Below are 14,658 nucleotides of genomic sequence, written 5' to 3'. Positions count from 1 at the left end.
AATTCAGTGTTTGAACAGTCTTCCTTTTTTTGAATGTTGTTATTATTTTGGAAAATTTTGGAGTGAATGTTTGTGGATGTAAAGGTTGAGGGACTAGCAAAACTATAGGCTAAAGGTCTCATCACTCTTTCATGCAGGGACTTCATCAAAGTGGGGGGGCGATATCAGCTATTTCCTCAAACCCTGTGCCAACTTTGCACCTGAACTGAAGAGACAGAATTGTCAGGGGAGGGCAGGAAGGGGAATGAGATTACATTTGCTTTATCTTTTCTTCAAGAGACTTCATGTTATGAGTATGAACATACTATATCCAACACCAAAATTTAAACACCAAGCAAAATTTTAAAAGGAAGAGAATTCTAGGAGTGAAAAATATTCATTCAGAAATTCCAACACAAAACCCAGTGATGCTTAGGGCATTGAATGTGATTTTACACTAGACTTTACTTCTGCTGAATTCTGGCACCACATTTACTACTTACAAAGCAATTGCATTTTACAGCTGACACTGTATTATACTGATATTGCATGAACATCATATTAATCTCTCTGACCTACATTCCAATTTACATCTTTCCATGGAAAATGATGGTGATAATAATAATAGCAAGTATTGGTTGAGGGCTTACTGAATTGTGCTATGTGTGTTACAGAGATTAACTCATTTAATGCTCTCGATAAATACATGAGGAAGGTGCAATTACTCTGCCATCTAATTCCAAAGCTTAGATCAGAACCACCACATTCTGCCACCTTTCTGAGGGAGGGATGGAATCGCTGCTAATACGGAGGGAAATGCACACAACTGTGGTTGTGGGTACACAACAGCACTTTGCTTTTGGACATTATCCATCAAGTTTGTCACAATGAAAAGAGCTTAAGAACTGACTATTCAGCTGTGCTGTGAATTCCTTTCCTCCTCAAGGAACACTATTTGCTTTGCTCTTTCTCTGCAGCCTGACTAGCTAATCTGATAAATAAATAAAAGAAAGTGATATTAATGACTCATAATTGCTTGATCGTATCCCTTCCCTGACTCATGTATGTTTTATCAGAAGTCATCATTGCCTTAATCTCAGGAGCTGAGTAATGTGAGAAACATTGTGAGAATATACTGCAGGTTTAAATCTCATCGGGAGGTACTTCACTACCCTTCAAACATACACTTCTCCAAGTAACAGCCTACCACTCACACAAACCATTTTTTTTTTTTTTAAAGATTTTTATCCATTTACTTGATAGAGAGAGATCACAAGCAGGCAGAGAGGCAGGCAGAGAGAGAGGGGGAAGCAGGCTCCCCGCTGAGCAGAGAGCCCGATGCGGGGCTCGATCCCAGGACCCTGAGATCACGACCCGAGCTGAAGGCAGAGGCTTAAACCACTAAGCCACCCAGGCACCCCTCACACAAACCATTTTTGAGGCAATCACCCAAACTTCCTTGCAACTATTGGTATTAGAATGCTCCAATTGTTTTTCATTTTCTTTATATACAGAGTAACTCAATCACAGTATTAAATATAAAATGAGGTAGAGTACACCCCTTCATTTGTTTCTGAAGTGTTGTAACATTGCTTCCTAATTCTTCTGAATAATACTACGCGATTTGTACAAATGAAACTTTTTAAAACTTAAAAATCTGTAAGCTCCACATAGAAAAAAAGGGGGGGGGCAGCATTTTAATAGCAGTGTACCTTCGTAAAAGCCAGGAAGTGTAGCACTGCACCAAATTTTCTAGGCCATATGGAAGTGAAAAGAAAGGCATCTGAGATAATATTGTCATTGTGAAATAACTTTCATGATTGGAAAATATAATAATGAACTCTATCCTGAGGGTCTTAAAGGTATTTAAAAATAGCATCAACAGGTCTCTTCCCTTAAATGAATCAGGTGTGATCCTATCAGGAGGCAAGCTGTCTTTGAAGCTTAGGACTGTAGCTTGTGCAAACACAATGTAAAAACAAAGGAGAGAGAAGGGGAAAATCAGAAATTTTAGATAGGAAGAAGTGTAGAACTATGCTGTGAATATGTAGCCTCCTTCAATAAGGACTATTTTGCACATGCTGTTATTGCAAAAGTCATTAATGCTCTGGTATGTCTTGGAATTTAAGTTGGAGCTGGAAATAATGACATAACACAATGAATTCATCATGATATGACACTAAAACATTAGTGAGTACATCATGAAATAATCATGATTTGCAACTGCATCTTTCTCTCATTTTACAAAGGAATTGGTCAAACATAGCTCTCTGTGATAGCAGTATTTTTTCAGGAGGAACATGGAAAAACAATTGCAGTAAGCAATGGAGAAAGGGTTACAGCATTCATTTAAATGCATGTGGAGTGTCTTTGGATTATAATTAGAATCTCACATTGTTCTGGCTTTCAGTCAGTAACTTTGTGCTCATCTAATATAAAACATAAGTGGAAAATTTTCACCCATGTTCATAAAAAGCAAATATCTTGAAATACTTGAAGAACTCAAGCTCTGTATATGAGTACAGGCATGTTTCAAAAATAACCACTGAAGCAATCCCATTACTGGGAGGACTGCTGCACTCTATAATTATGTTTGACAGGTTTTTCAGATCTTTCCTCCTCCAAATTATCTGAATTTGAGTGAAAGCCAGAGGGCTATCTTGAAAATTGATGAAAAAATATGAATGTGCTTTTCTAAGGTATCAAACCTCATGTGTCATAAGCAAAGGACTCTGGTAGGTATAAAAATTCTTGTTCAAAGGAAGATTTCTTGAAGGACATGTCTTTAAACATACATGCTATAAGAATAACACCTAATGAATCAATAGCCATTAGAAAATAAGAAAAAGCCTTCCTGCTTACACTGATGTTCTTAAGTTGAGGTTATTTAATTTAACCAATGCCTAGTATGTCTAGCAAATATTCATTCAACAAACATTTGGGAAATTGTCATGTGGCAGGCACCATGAAAGGCACTGGGAATGCAGAGCAAAAGATAGAGCCCCTTGTTCTTCAGATGGCCCCCCAAATGGACATACTCATATATACAAATTAATAGGATATAGTGTCACATCGTTCATCAATATTTATAAGACTGGTGAAATAATAAATCATAATTGCTTATAATTTCCAAATAAGTGTTACATATATTCTATATATGCTCCTTCTTGAATCCCGTGAGTTTGTAATGAGTTAAATTTTAATAATCTTTAGTTTAAGAACATCAATCCCTATTCATCAGCTGACATTTGATAATTTTTTTCTGCTTCACATATGTTCTTGGCTCCTAGAAACTACTACTCTGTTATAAAAACAAAAATCTGAAATACTTTAGAATACCATTCCCATGATCATGTGTTCCTTACCCATAGGTAGAGACAGTAAGAAATAGAAGTATTAACATGATATATAGGAAGCAGAGAGTAGTGAGAAGGTAATATACAAGAATGTCACAAACTAATAAACATGTAATTCATCTTCAAGGCTGTGTGCTAGGAAGTAAATAGAGATATTCACAACATCAAGCAGTATCATATTTATGAATGAAATCTACATATTACAAATGAAACTACTATATATCAAGAATGGTATTTCAGATCAGATTGCAATTTATCTGTCTAGATATTTCACTGTAGTTTAAAAATAAGTTCTTTTAACTGCACTTACCCCTTCTTCATATGTCTATAATTTATTATTCTAGCTTTTAACACTGTAAAGACTTCTAAATCCTGTATTACATGTATTTTGGGCATGTTGGAGTAGATATATTTCCTACAGGTTAATTTTCTTCAGTTTTGACTGGGCCACTCAAGCACCCTCTATTTCATCTTTTTTTTTTTTTTTTCAATTGTAGCATGATACTTCATTTTGTATGTTATTGACCTATTCTTCAGCTAACTAAGAGCCATTGAAACTTTTCAGTGGGAAAAGAAAAGGATTATGTTTTCAAAATCTGAATAAAATTGAGTTGATAAATTTTCAGAAGAGAAATAGGAGGTAAAGAAAGCACTCAGGAGATTATAACAATATTCTCAGTAAATTCTAATAATGAGAATTTGAATTGAGACTCTAAAAGATGTCAGTTAATTAATTTAAAAAAAAAGTTTGTAATTATCTTTTTTACAAGGTGGGAACAAGAAAGAACTAAGAGAAGAAAGGCCCCCTGTGGATGACTAAAGAGATCAGGAAGGTGCCTCTAGAGAAACTGAACAGAAGGAAGCAAAAAACAGTTTATTGAGGAAGTTTCTTATCTCTCACTCTTGTTTTCTAATTCCCCACCTTCTTCCCAGTTGCATGCTATATGAACCTGAGGGCAGTATTTCCCAAACCCACCTAGTTTTATCTATTTCTGCCATCACTATCCCATTAATACCCTAATATCCCCTTCTTGCACAGCTCTCTTTCGACTTCCTACAACACTGCTGTCAAAGTCAAGACGGTTCATGTGGCAAATGCTCACTAGTATATACTGTACATCTGCTATGTGTCAGCTGCTGGGTTTGCCTTAAACACATGTTGTTCTGTCAATGAATCTTCACAAATAGCCACTTTCTGTCCATGTGAGTTTGGTGAAATTATTCAACTTTGCCCTATGAGTCAGTTTCCTCTCCTAGAAAATGGGGGTATAGCATCTGTTTCATGCACCTGTTGCACATAAAGTATAACAAATGTTAACTCCTTAGTGTGATAGTGTCATACAGCAAACACAAGAAAGATAGCATTCATTCACATGAGTGCTTAACCATACACAAAACTGCCTCTGCACCCTGCCCAACATCACAACTTTCTTACCCATTATATATTCTGTATTCATGTTTTCATATATCACTGCTTTAACCCATATGCCTTGCTTGATATCTCTATCTCCATACATGTAAATTCTCCTCACATTTATCGGTTCCACTCACATGAAAATATTGCTGTTTTTCCTATTTAACAGGAATCTCTCACCTACCTCAACTGCCACAGAATTTTATATGTAGCTACTGTATAACACTTAAACTTCATCTTGAATTTTACTTTTATTTTTATTTTATTTTATTTTTTAATTTATTATTTATTTGACAGGGAGAGAGATCACAAGTAGGCAGAGAGGCAGGCAGAGAGAAAGGGAGAAGCAGGCTCCCTGCTCCATCCCAGGACCCTGAGATCATGACCTGAGGCTTAACCCACTGAGCCACCCAGACACCCCTTGAATTTTACTTTTACATGTTTGTTTACATGCCTTATACCCATGGCTTATATACTGAAATGTATATACCTTTCTTAACTTCTAGGCTCTAAGCTTCTGTAAAAGTTTTGGGCAGGACCAATTCTTTATCTTGTATAAAATCTAAAATGATTTTTTAATGTATAATAGACACAGCAAAAACATTTGTTGAGATCTCTGCTAGATAATTTCCATTTGTCCCTCCAAATTCCATCCTGCTGTCTGTGCTGACAAGCTGATCCATGGACGTCATTAGCAGACAATAGAAGGAATAGGCAAAAGATCAGAGGAAGGAAGGAGAGAGAAGTCAGGTTCTGGCCCTCTCAAGAGTCACGTTGAGCTGGCTGTACCCCTCGAGTGAAGGTCACTGCTCCACTTATGGTGGTCAAATCTATAGGATCCCCTCTTTAAAACTCAGTAACTGCTGTTTGTCCCTCTGAGCCTAAAAGTTCCTAGCCCCAAGGAACTACACAGCCCCCACATTTGTAAAGAATCTCTTTATTAATCCTCCTCCTAGAATTATCCAACCTACTTAGAGTATGCTCACTACCCCCGCCCCCTGCCCCATGCTGGGACCATCTGCTAAAAGCTCACGGAGAATTTTTAGATAAGAAGGATGGGACTGGAAAGTAACTCCTTAAGGTCTGTCTTATCAACCAAGTGAAAAGTCTTCACTTGGACTGAAGAAGACAAGAGTGTGGTTAGAGGCCAGAGGAAACTGAAAACGGTTAGAATAACTGCTGAAGCAAATGCTTTAGGAAGTTAGTTAATGGTGAATAAAGGGTAGCATAACAGCATGGAGGGCCTAATTGCACAGAACTCAATTGGCAAGCTCTCCTGAATTTCTCCAGCAGTGCTTAGCAGAACAAGATCTTTGTTAAAAGAAAACAAAGCAAAGCAAAACAAAACAAAAGTGGTAAGGCTTAACTAAACTGTGAATTATGGGACATTAAAAAATCATGGGATCCAAAGGTACTAGAAAGGCCATAACCAGAACCCAGGTAAAAGTTCAAAGGGAGGCAAGAAAAGCCAAGAAGAGCTTAGTGGGTAAACTTTCACTTTTAGTCCATTGGAAGAAATACCGATTAGACTAATCGTGTGATATTACTGACAACAAAAGCACAGTGACTGCATTTTTTAATCTTATAACCAGACAGGACTCTGCTTACTTGCAGTTTAGTTTATGTGCCCATAGTTAGGCTGCCTATAATTTTAACTACCTTTTTAGATAATAGGATTTGGATAATGTTCTTGTTATTATTCAGAAGTTCCTCTTTGGGCTCCCTCTGAAAATTTGATTTTGCAAACACACATTTCACTTTCTAGAATTTAAATATTTATAACTTCCTTTACATTTTGCTTCAGTTCTTACTTTGCTTTCAAGAATTTGCACTTCTGACAAATTAAGAACAACAACCAGATTTTAGATCTTGATGTAAAATAAGCACAAGGGAAAGGAAAAAAAAAGAGAAGAAACGCAAAATAATCACATTAACAAAACAATCCAGTTCTTGATTGCAATATAAAAACAGGAGAAACTGCTGTCCATGCTACACAAAGGTTGCCAAGGGAACAATACTTGTACATTTCCTGGTTCTCAAAAATACACCAATGTAATGTTTGTGTCTGTCTCTTTTATTTTCCTTTTGGAAATCTCAACCAAAAATCTACTCTAAACTTGTTAGTTCTTTGTGATTCACTTCATAAATACATTCTTTACTGCTCTTATCATAGAACTTACCAAGCAGGCAACATATAAAAAGCATTGAACTTTTTTTTTCCAAAAGTTATGACTGCAAGATATAATGAAAATTTCTGCTCTCCCTGCAGCCTCTAAAAATAATAAAGTATAAACTGGATTTGCTTCTATGTATCTTTCATTTTTGTTAACTCTCTACTTTCAGATTACAAGCTTCTCCAGGGCAGGCATTAGATCTACAATTTTTCATGTAATTTCCCACATTTATTAAAACAGGTCTAAAGCCAGAGAGAGAAATAAATAAATCTTTTCAGCTATTATGCACATAGAAGATTAAAGAGTTGTTGCTTTGGAAATTGTGAATTGTTTTTTCTTTTCAATTTTTGAGTTGAACTCAGGTCTTACATGCTTACCATCAGTAAATAACCACATCTTAGAAAAAAGCTGCAGAGGTAAAAGTGTTTTTATTCCATCCAAGGTCCTATGTGATGCTCCAGTCCAGGTTTGAAACACCTAAGAGCAGACTGAATGGGATTGGCCATTTACTCTTTTAGTGTCTGGCCATTCCCTCCAGGAGGTGGATGTTGCCTTTCATTTGTATGACAAAATGAACCATATGGATTGGTCACGAATAATTTTAAGACTATAATTAGGGATTTACCAAATCAATATCAAATCATTAATTAAGACTATCTGTTCAAGACATGTACTGTTCATGAAAAGAAAATTGTTGGTAATAAGACAAATATAAATTAATATCTGTCAAATACAGACACATGGGTTTGCTAAATATTTATTAAACATATAAATGTACCATATTTAGTGGGTATACAGTTTAAAAAGAAGACATTTCTACTCTCAAGAAAGCTTAAAACCAATTAGTGTGTTTTCATGGGAGGAAAATATTTACTCTCGCTCTATTATTCTAGTCTCAGCAGAATTTCAATTTCAGATACCGTTAAACACAGGAGGCCCAGTGCTAAGCCCCACGTCACCAAACCAAGACTTAATTTTAGTTTCTGTTCTCCCAGACACGGAACCTTAAACCAGTCAATCAGGAATCACCTAATCAATACCAGTGATGCACTCTGCCCCCTCCACCCCACACATTCCCCGAAGGAAGTAAATCTACAATAACCAACTCGAAATTTTGGCCCAGGTGATTGTTGTGATGCCTGCTTCCTTCTGCCTCTAAAAACCATGTTTACGACCCCTCAGAACACCCTTCTATCTGCTAGACTGGATGGGGGAAGGGCAGAGAGAGATCGAGAGAGAGCGAGCATCTTCCTCCGACTCCACAGTGAGCTGAAGCCACGGGGCTCAACCCCATGACCCCCCGATCACCATCTAAACTGAAACCAAAAGTCTGAGCTTCACCGACTGTGCCGCCCAGGCACCCCTGACTCGGCGACATTTTCCACCCGCCTCAGTTTATCTTTCAGCGCTACTCGTGTAAGAAGACGGACCCCAGACGCCCCGGGACCGCGCGCGCGCGCGCGCGCGGGAGGAAGCAAACGTCGTACCTGACGAGTCCCCGTCGTCCACTGCTTTCCCGCCGCCTCAGGACGCCACGCCGAGCGGAAGTCCCTCTCGGATCTCCACAGCTTCTGCACGAGGAGCTTCCAGACTCTTCCGAGCGTTTCCTTCTCGGGACTGGGAGCGGAAGCTGGCGGAGTCCGACTGCATCTGCTTGGAAACCGGACTCGGTCCAGGGCCGGAATGGGTCCGACATGGAAACCGGACCAGGTCCAGGGTCCGACTGGGTCCTCCTTAGAAACCAGAGCAGCTCCAGGTCAGACCCTGTCCGACTTAAGCTGGGCCGGGCCCGCTGTGAGGCCTTAGGTGCATAAAATTGCATTTAAAGGCTGAACAAGCAGGTTAACGTTACCAAAAACAATCTTGAATTACAGCGTCCACAGTGGAGAACTTTTAACCCAGATAAACCTAACCATTGATGAGGTGCCCTAGAGAGAAAGGGATCTCGGCCAAGTACTCACTATAAAGGGTTGAGGGAAAATTATTTTCCCTCCTCTACAGTTTCTGGTGACCAGGAGAAGACCCCCTGGCACACGAGACTCGCTCCAGGCCCCACGGAATCCTGGGACACGGCGGAAGCCAGCCCAAGGTAAGAATTGTGATCCAAGTCGGCTCTCGCAGGTCTCTGTCTCTGGTAACAAAGATAGAAGGTCCGGAGAGGAAGGTCGAGAGTCCTGTCGCCCCTTCCTTTCAGACTGACAGTACTTTCCGGTACCCATTACTTGTTGATCCTTCTTCTCTCCCAAGGACAGCTGTTGCCTTCTTGTTGTCTCATTTTGTGTCCTGAGAACTTTTGGTTTTCTGCCCGACTGGGACCTCCAGGTTCATGTGTGTCCGCAGCTCAAGCGTCCCATTAGCGACCCCAAAATACTGTGGGAGGGAAATTCGGATTACACTCCATCTGCAGCCAGGGTCTTAATGATTGTAGCCGCTCTCGGGGGCATACTCTAAATCTTTCTTTCTTTGGGTTAGCGTTGGAAGTGGCTCTGGGTCTTTGGAGAGCAGTGTCCCTTGCACCTTCTTTAGAAATGCCTCTTGCCTCCGTAGGGTTGTTGAATACAGTCAGGCCTATTTACTGTTTGTTTCTGCTAAATCCCAACAAGATATGCCAAAGAATTTTTTTGAGAGAAAACATATTGATCAATTTACTTTGACTCCTTAATATAGGCAAATCAATATAGATGGCATGACCCACCCTTGGTGGATAGTTGGAGAGACAGGCCAATGACCAAGTCATTGTCTTTAGGTTTATTCCCATGGTGAAGCAAGGGAGGTGCTGGTCAGAGAGATAGAAGCAAAAATTCATCAGTATTCTCAATACCCGATTTCAGACCACTCCCACCCACCCCCAGTTTTAATATCTATATCAGTTAAAGCCTACAGTCATTTATCATCTTATATATCTGACTTTACAAAGGACTAAATCCCACTTTTCCGTTAGTATAGGAAAGATCATAAACTTTGGGATAAGTCAGGGGATTCAATTTCCAGGTAAGTGAGTGTGAGCAAGTTACTCTTTGAGAACCAGTTTTATCACCTAAAAATAGGGAATAATCTCAGCCTTGCATGATTTTTGTGAGGCTTAAATGCAAAAAACTCTTCCATGGTAAGCACTTGATGATGGAGAGGTATCAATTCTGACATTTTTTTTTAATTGACATATAATTGACATAACATTACATTATCTTCAGGTGCACACCCTGCTGATTCGGTATTTGTTTGCATTGGGAAATATCAATGCAGTAAATCTGGATAGCATCTATCTCCATGCCTAGTTACAGTTTTTCTTCTTGTGAATAAGTCAGGTGTATGTAATGTTCAGCACGGTGACTACAGTTAATAATACTTATTTCAAATACTTTGAAATAAGTATTATTAACTGTAGTCACCGTGCTGAACATTACATACACCTGACTTATTTTGTAACTGGAAATTTATACTTTTCGACCCCCTTCACCCATTTCACCCATCCCCCCTCAATCCATGCTTCTGGCAACCACCAGTGTATGTTCTCTCTATCTGTGAGCTAACTTTTTTTCTTAGATTCCACATATTAGTGAAATCATCTGGTATTTGTCTTTCTCCATCTTACTCCACTTCATATAATGCCCTAAAAATTTATCCCTTCTGTCCCATATGGCAAGATTTCATTATTTTTTATGGCTGAGTAATATTCCATACACTCTTACACACACCCCCCACATCACATCTTCTTTATCCATTTATCCATTAGCGGTCACAGGTTTTTTCCAAATCTTGGCTATTACAAATAATGCCAGAATGAACAGGGGATTACAGATATCTTTCTGAGTTAGTGTTTCTATTTTCTTCAGATAGATACCCAGAAATGGAATTGCTGGATCATATATTTAATTTTTTGAGGACCCCTCATACTGTTTTCCATATTGGTTGTACCACTTTACATACCTACCAACAGTGCACAAGGATTCCTTTTTGTTCCATACTCACTAACACTTGCTATTTCTCTTATGTTTGATAATAGCCACTCTAACAGGTGTACAGTGATATCTTATTATGGTTTTAATTTGCATTTCCCTGATAATTAAAAAAAGGGTTTTTTGTAAATAACTCTATGGTCAGAAATTGGCCACATTGGAAACTGGTGTTTATAGCCTGATAGGAACTTGTTTTTAGGCCTTCCTCCCAAAACTAAAATAGAACTATGTACCTAGAAGGGAGAAAAAGCTTTTGAAGGCTTTGTGGAAGGATTTACAAAGACATTCCAAAAATACACATTTCTAAATCTAGCACATAGGAATCTTTATATTGTCATTTTATTGAAGATCTCCATGATATATTAAACAGGCAAATTGAGGTTAATGTATTGGGCGGGTGGGGCAATGTCTTAGTATTATTCAGGTTGCAACCCAATTCTTTGAGGAATTAAAAACAATGGTACTTGTCTTACAAATCTAGTTTTTACAAGAACAGAAATGTGGCTCTAGAAACAATTCAAAACCACCTATCTTTTTTGCTAATCCCGAGACCTCCCCTGTTCATCTCAGGAGGCTTGCAGGTATTGTAAAATATCAGGACTTAGCCAACAACAGTCCTTCTTGTTGGAGTTTACATTCTTTCTCTGTGCCTTTTCAGATGTAACTGGTCTTCTCCAGAAATTAAGGTAATCTTATCAGAAGCGGGGGGGGGGGGGGGGGGGGAAGGCTATTTTGAAAACTAGGCCTCTGAAAAATGTTAAACATCTCTTCCACAAATATTAGTAAGATGGTAAAATTTTAATACAGAAACCATAATATCTTTCTTGGCTTCTGTATGTGTATGTATGTCTATGCATGTATATTACAAATGTGTGATTTTTTTTCTGCGTCTGAATGACATTGCCAAAACTAATTTATAAAGAGCTCTATTTAATTGGCTTAAAGACAAACAAGTGTTTTCACAAACTAAGTATACTCTGAAAATATAGAAAATTAATCCAAATGCATCTCAAGTTCATGTAATCCAGGTAAGTAATCTTCATTAAATGAAAATTAGTTGAAGTTTTTTGGTTTAATTAAAACAGGCATGTCTTCAGAGTTATCAGCATTAATTATAATATTTTTTATTCTATCTAGGTTTACTAAAAGTCAACTATTTTCTCTCTATTGTAGAATATGGTAAGAAAGGTAACTTAAGGTGATGGTTAGCTGTTTAACATCTCATGAAAATTTCACTAAGCATAATTGTTAAGAACTAGAAAATTATTGCAACAGAGGAGAGAAATCAGGCTTAAATCCAAATATAGCAAAGACAGCTGGGGATTTATAGCCAACAAGCAGAATGAAGGGGTTAGTGTATGGAAAATTACTAAGAGAAATCAAGGGCAGGGGGAGTCTTGCTAACTAACCTGCCTTAACAGAATTCTTACTGAAGGGAAGCCGGGATTATCAGATATCAAAGGTACGGGATAAGGAATTTGATCAGATATCAAGGGTAGAGGGATTCTCAGTAACCTGATTTAAGCAGGTATTTTGCTATTCTGGACGAGGCTTAGGCAAAAAGAGGATTCAGAGGGGCCTATCTAAAGTTTGGTCAAAAACGATAGTCTTTCTCTATTTAGCTGCTTTGCTAAATTATTGACAGTCGGAGGTTTGGGGGGGGGGGGCGGTCAAAGGGTGGGATTCAGAGCAGACTATCTAAAAGCTGGTCAAAAGGAGAGTCTGTCTTTTGATGCTACTTTGCTAAATTATTGAGAGACTGTCTTAAACTTAATTAATTTGATTAGGAAGGCAGTCATATTCAGTGTACCAGGCCCACCCATTTACCTCCGTGGGTGGCTTGGGTAAGGCAGTTCTCTGCTCAGGGATAGTTTACTCATCTGCAAAATAGGGACTATACCTGCCTTATTGGACTCTGTAGCACATGAAGCGGTAGACTGAAAATGCCTTGAAAACTCTAATTTGCTCTGCATATATACAAGGTGCTTTTATTGTCAAGGATGCTTGTCTGTTCCTTATTTCAATGAACTCAAAACTCATAGCCTGCCTTCTGGACTACAGACAGAAAAAGCCATTACCTACTATAACTAACTCCCTCTGTATATTGTTAACGCCTCTATTGCAGCCTTTATGGTTTTGTGTTGCAATTATCTAGTTACACAGCTTTTCATCCCACCACTCTTTTCTCAAGACAGGCAGCTTACGTCACTTTTCTTTGTGTTCCCAGTGCCCGTGGCACATATTTGGGCTTCAATAAGTATGTGCTGAAAAGACAAATAGTTACTTCTTGGTTCCAAGAACATCTACTAAGAGTTCTTTGTTTCTCTAGTTTTCCTGAAGCGGCATCCCCCAGAAACCAAAGAAACTTTTCCTGGCTGTTCTTTTAGTTTATTAGTAGACTAGAATGAAGTCACAGAGCACATGGAATTTATGTTCGAGAAAAGCATGTGAAGCAAGAATTACGTATAGTCAGAATTGTTTTTTGAAAAGGCCTCCAGTAGCCCTTTATCTCTCTTTTGCAACCTTATTTTCACTGGGTCAATGAAAATGAACAAACAAACAAAAATGAAAAAAATTTCCTATAAGCAATTTTTTAGACAAGCAAAGCAACTTATTTCTGTAAGTTAAATGTGTATGTGCTAGCATTCCTTTGTATTGTTGGGTCATACTATTTCCCATCCTCTGATTTTCTTCTTTCTCCTCAACTAGAACTTTGCCACTCTTATTTTAGGTTCAGACCTACATTAGTTTCTATCAAAGGCAGTGCAAGGCAGGAGGACTCAAATAAAGGTTCTCTGTACAAGCAACTAACAGCAGGTTGTTGGCTCCAGCTAATTTGGTCTCATCCTTAATTCTGGGTTCCAATTATATTAGGGGATTTCCACATTCTTCCCAAGGTCACATTCTTTTTTTTTCTTTTAAATATTTTTTTTTTATTTTAGAGAGAGAGAGAATGAGAGGGAACAGAGGGAGTGGCAGGCAGAGGGAGAAATGGGCTCCCTGTTAATCAGGGAGCCTGATTCAGGACTCGATCCCAGGATCCTGGGATCATGACCCAAGCTGAAGGCAGATGCTCAACTGACTGAACTGCCCAGGCATCCCCGCAAGATCACATTCTCTGGGGCGCCTGGTGACTCAGTGGGTTAAGCCTCTGCCTTCAGCTCAGGTCATGATCTCTGGGTCCTGGGCTCGAACCCCACATTGGGCTCTTTGCTCAAGCGGGGAGCCTGCTTCCCCCTCTCTCTCTGCCTGCTTCTCTGCCTATTTGTGATCTCTCTCTCTGTGTCAAATAAATAAATAAAATCTTTAGGGAAGAAAAAGATCACATTCTCTGCCTCATGGTTCATGAGTTAACCCTAACCCTGCCTTTCTCCTGATGCATCAGTCTCTGAGTCATCTGCCTGGTACCCCGTTCTTCTAGGAGGAAGAAGTAGACTAACAATTGCTAATCAGCTTCTCCTCTGACATATGGGAGTTCTAGTTTCTCTTGCTCTCACACTCTACATATACTCTTTCTATATTTTCAGATATTTTTCCTATCAAAACATTTAAACCCATAAAATACCATTTTTTACTGCAGGTGGGCCTCTCTGCCCCCAGCCTGGCGGCTGGTTCTGGGTCTTCACTATTCTGTCTCACTACTGTGAACCCCACCATCATATCATCACATCGTCATATTTGACTCAGTTGAGGCAACACAGGCAAATAATTGACTTTTTAGAGAGACCAGACTGATATTGCAACCACAAATAATATAATTTGAAGAGTCAAACCATTTA

General features: G+C 38.7%; 1 protein-coding gene across 1 annotated transcript in view; it reads left to right on the top strand.

The window, feature by feature from the left end:
* Window positions 1–9,374, top strand: part of LOC123392858 — a 188,969-nt gene extending 179,595 nt beyond the window's left edge. The window contains exons 2-4 of the mRNA XM_045082988.1: window positions 8,419–8,679; window positions 8,925–9,012; window positions 9,212–9,374. Of these exons, the coding sequence (XP_044938923.1) occupies window positions 8,419–8,679; window positions 8,925–9,012; window positions 9,212–9,374 (512 nt within the window). The remainder of the gene's footprint in view (window positions 1–8,418; window positions 8,680–8,924; window positions 9,013–9,211) is intronic.
* The last annotated feature ends 5,284 nt before the right edge of the window (window positions 9,375–14,658 follow it).

Source organism: Mustela putorius, unplaced genomic scaffold, assembly GCF_011764305.1.
Source record: "Mustela putorius furo isolate JIRA1106 unplaced genomic scaffold, ASM1176430v1.1 tig00000640_pilon_pilon_pilon, whole genome shotgun sequence".
NCBI lineage: Eukaryota > Metazoa > Chordata > Mammalia > Carnivora > Mustelidae > Mustela > Mustela putorius.
This window is presented reverse-complemented; position numbering and strand designations above follow the sequence as displayed.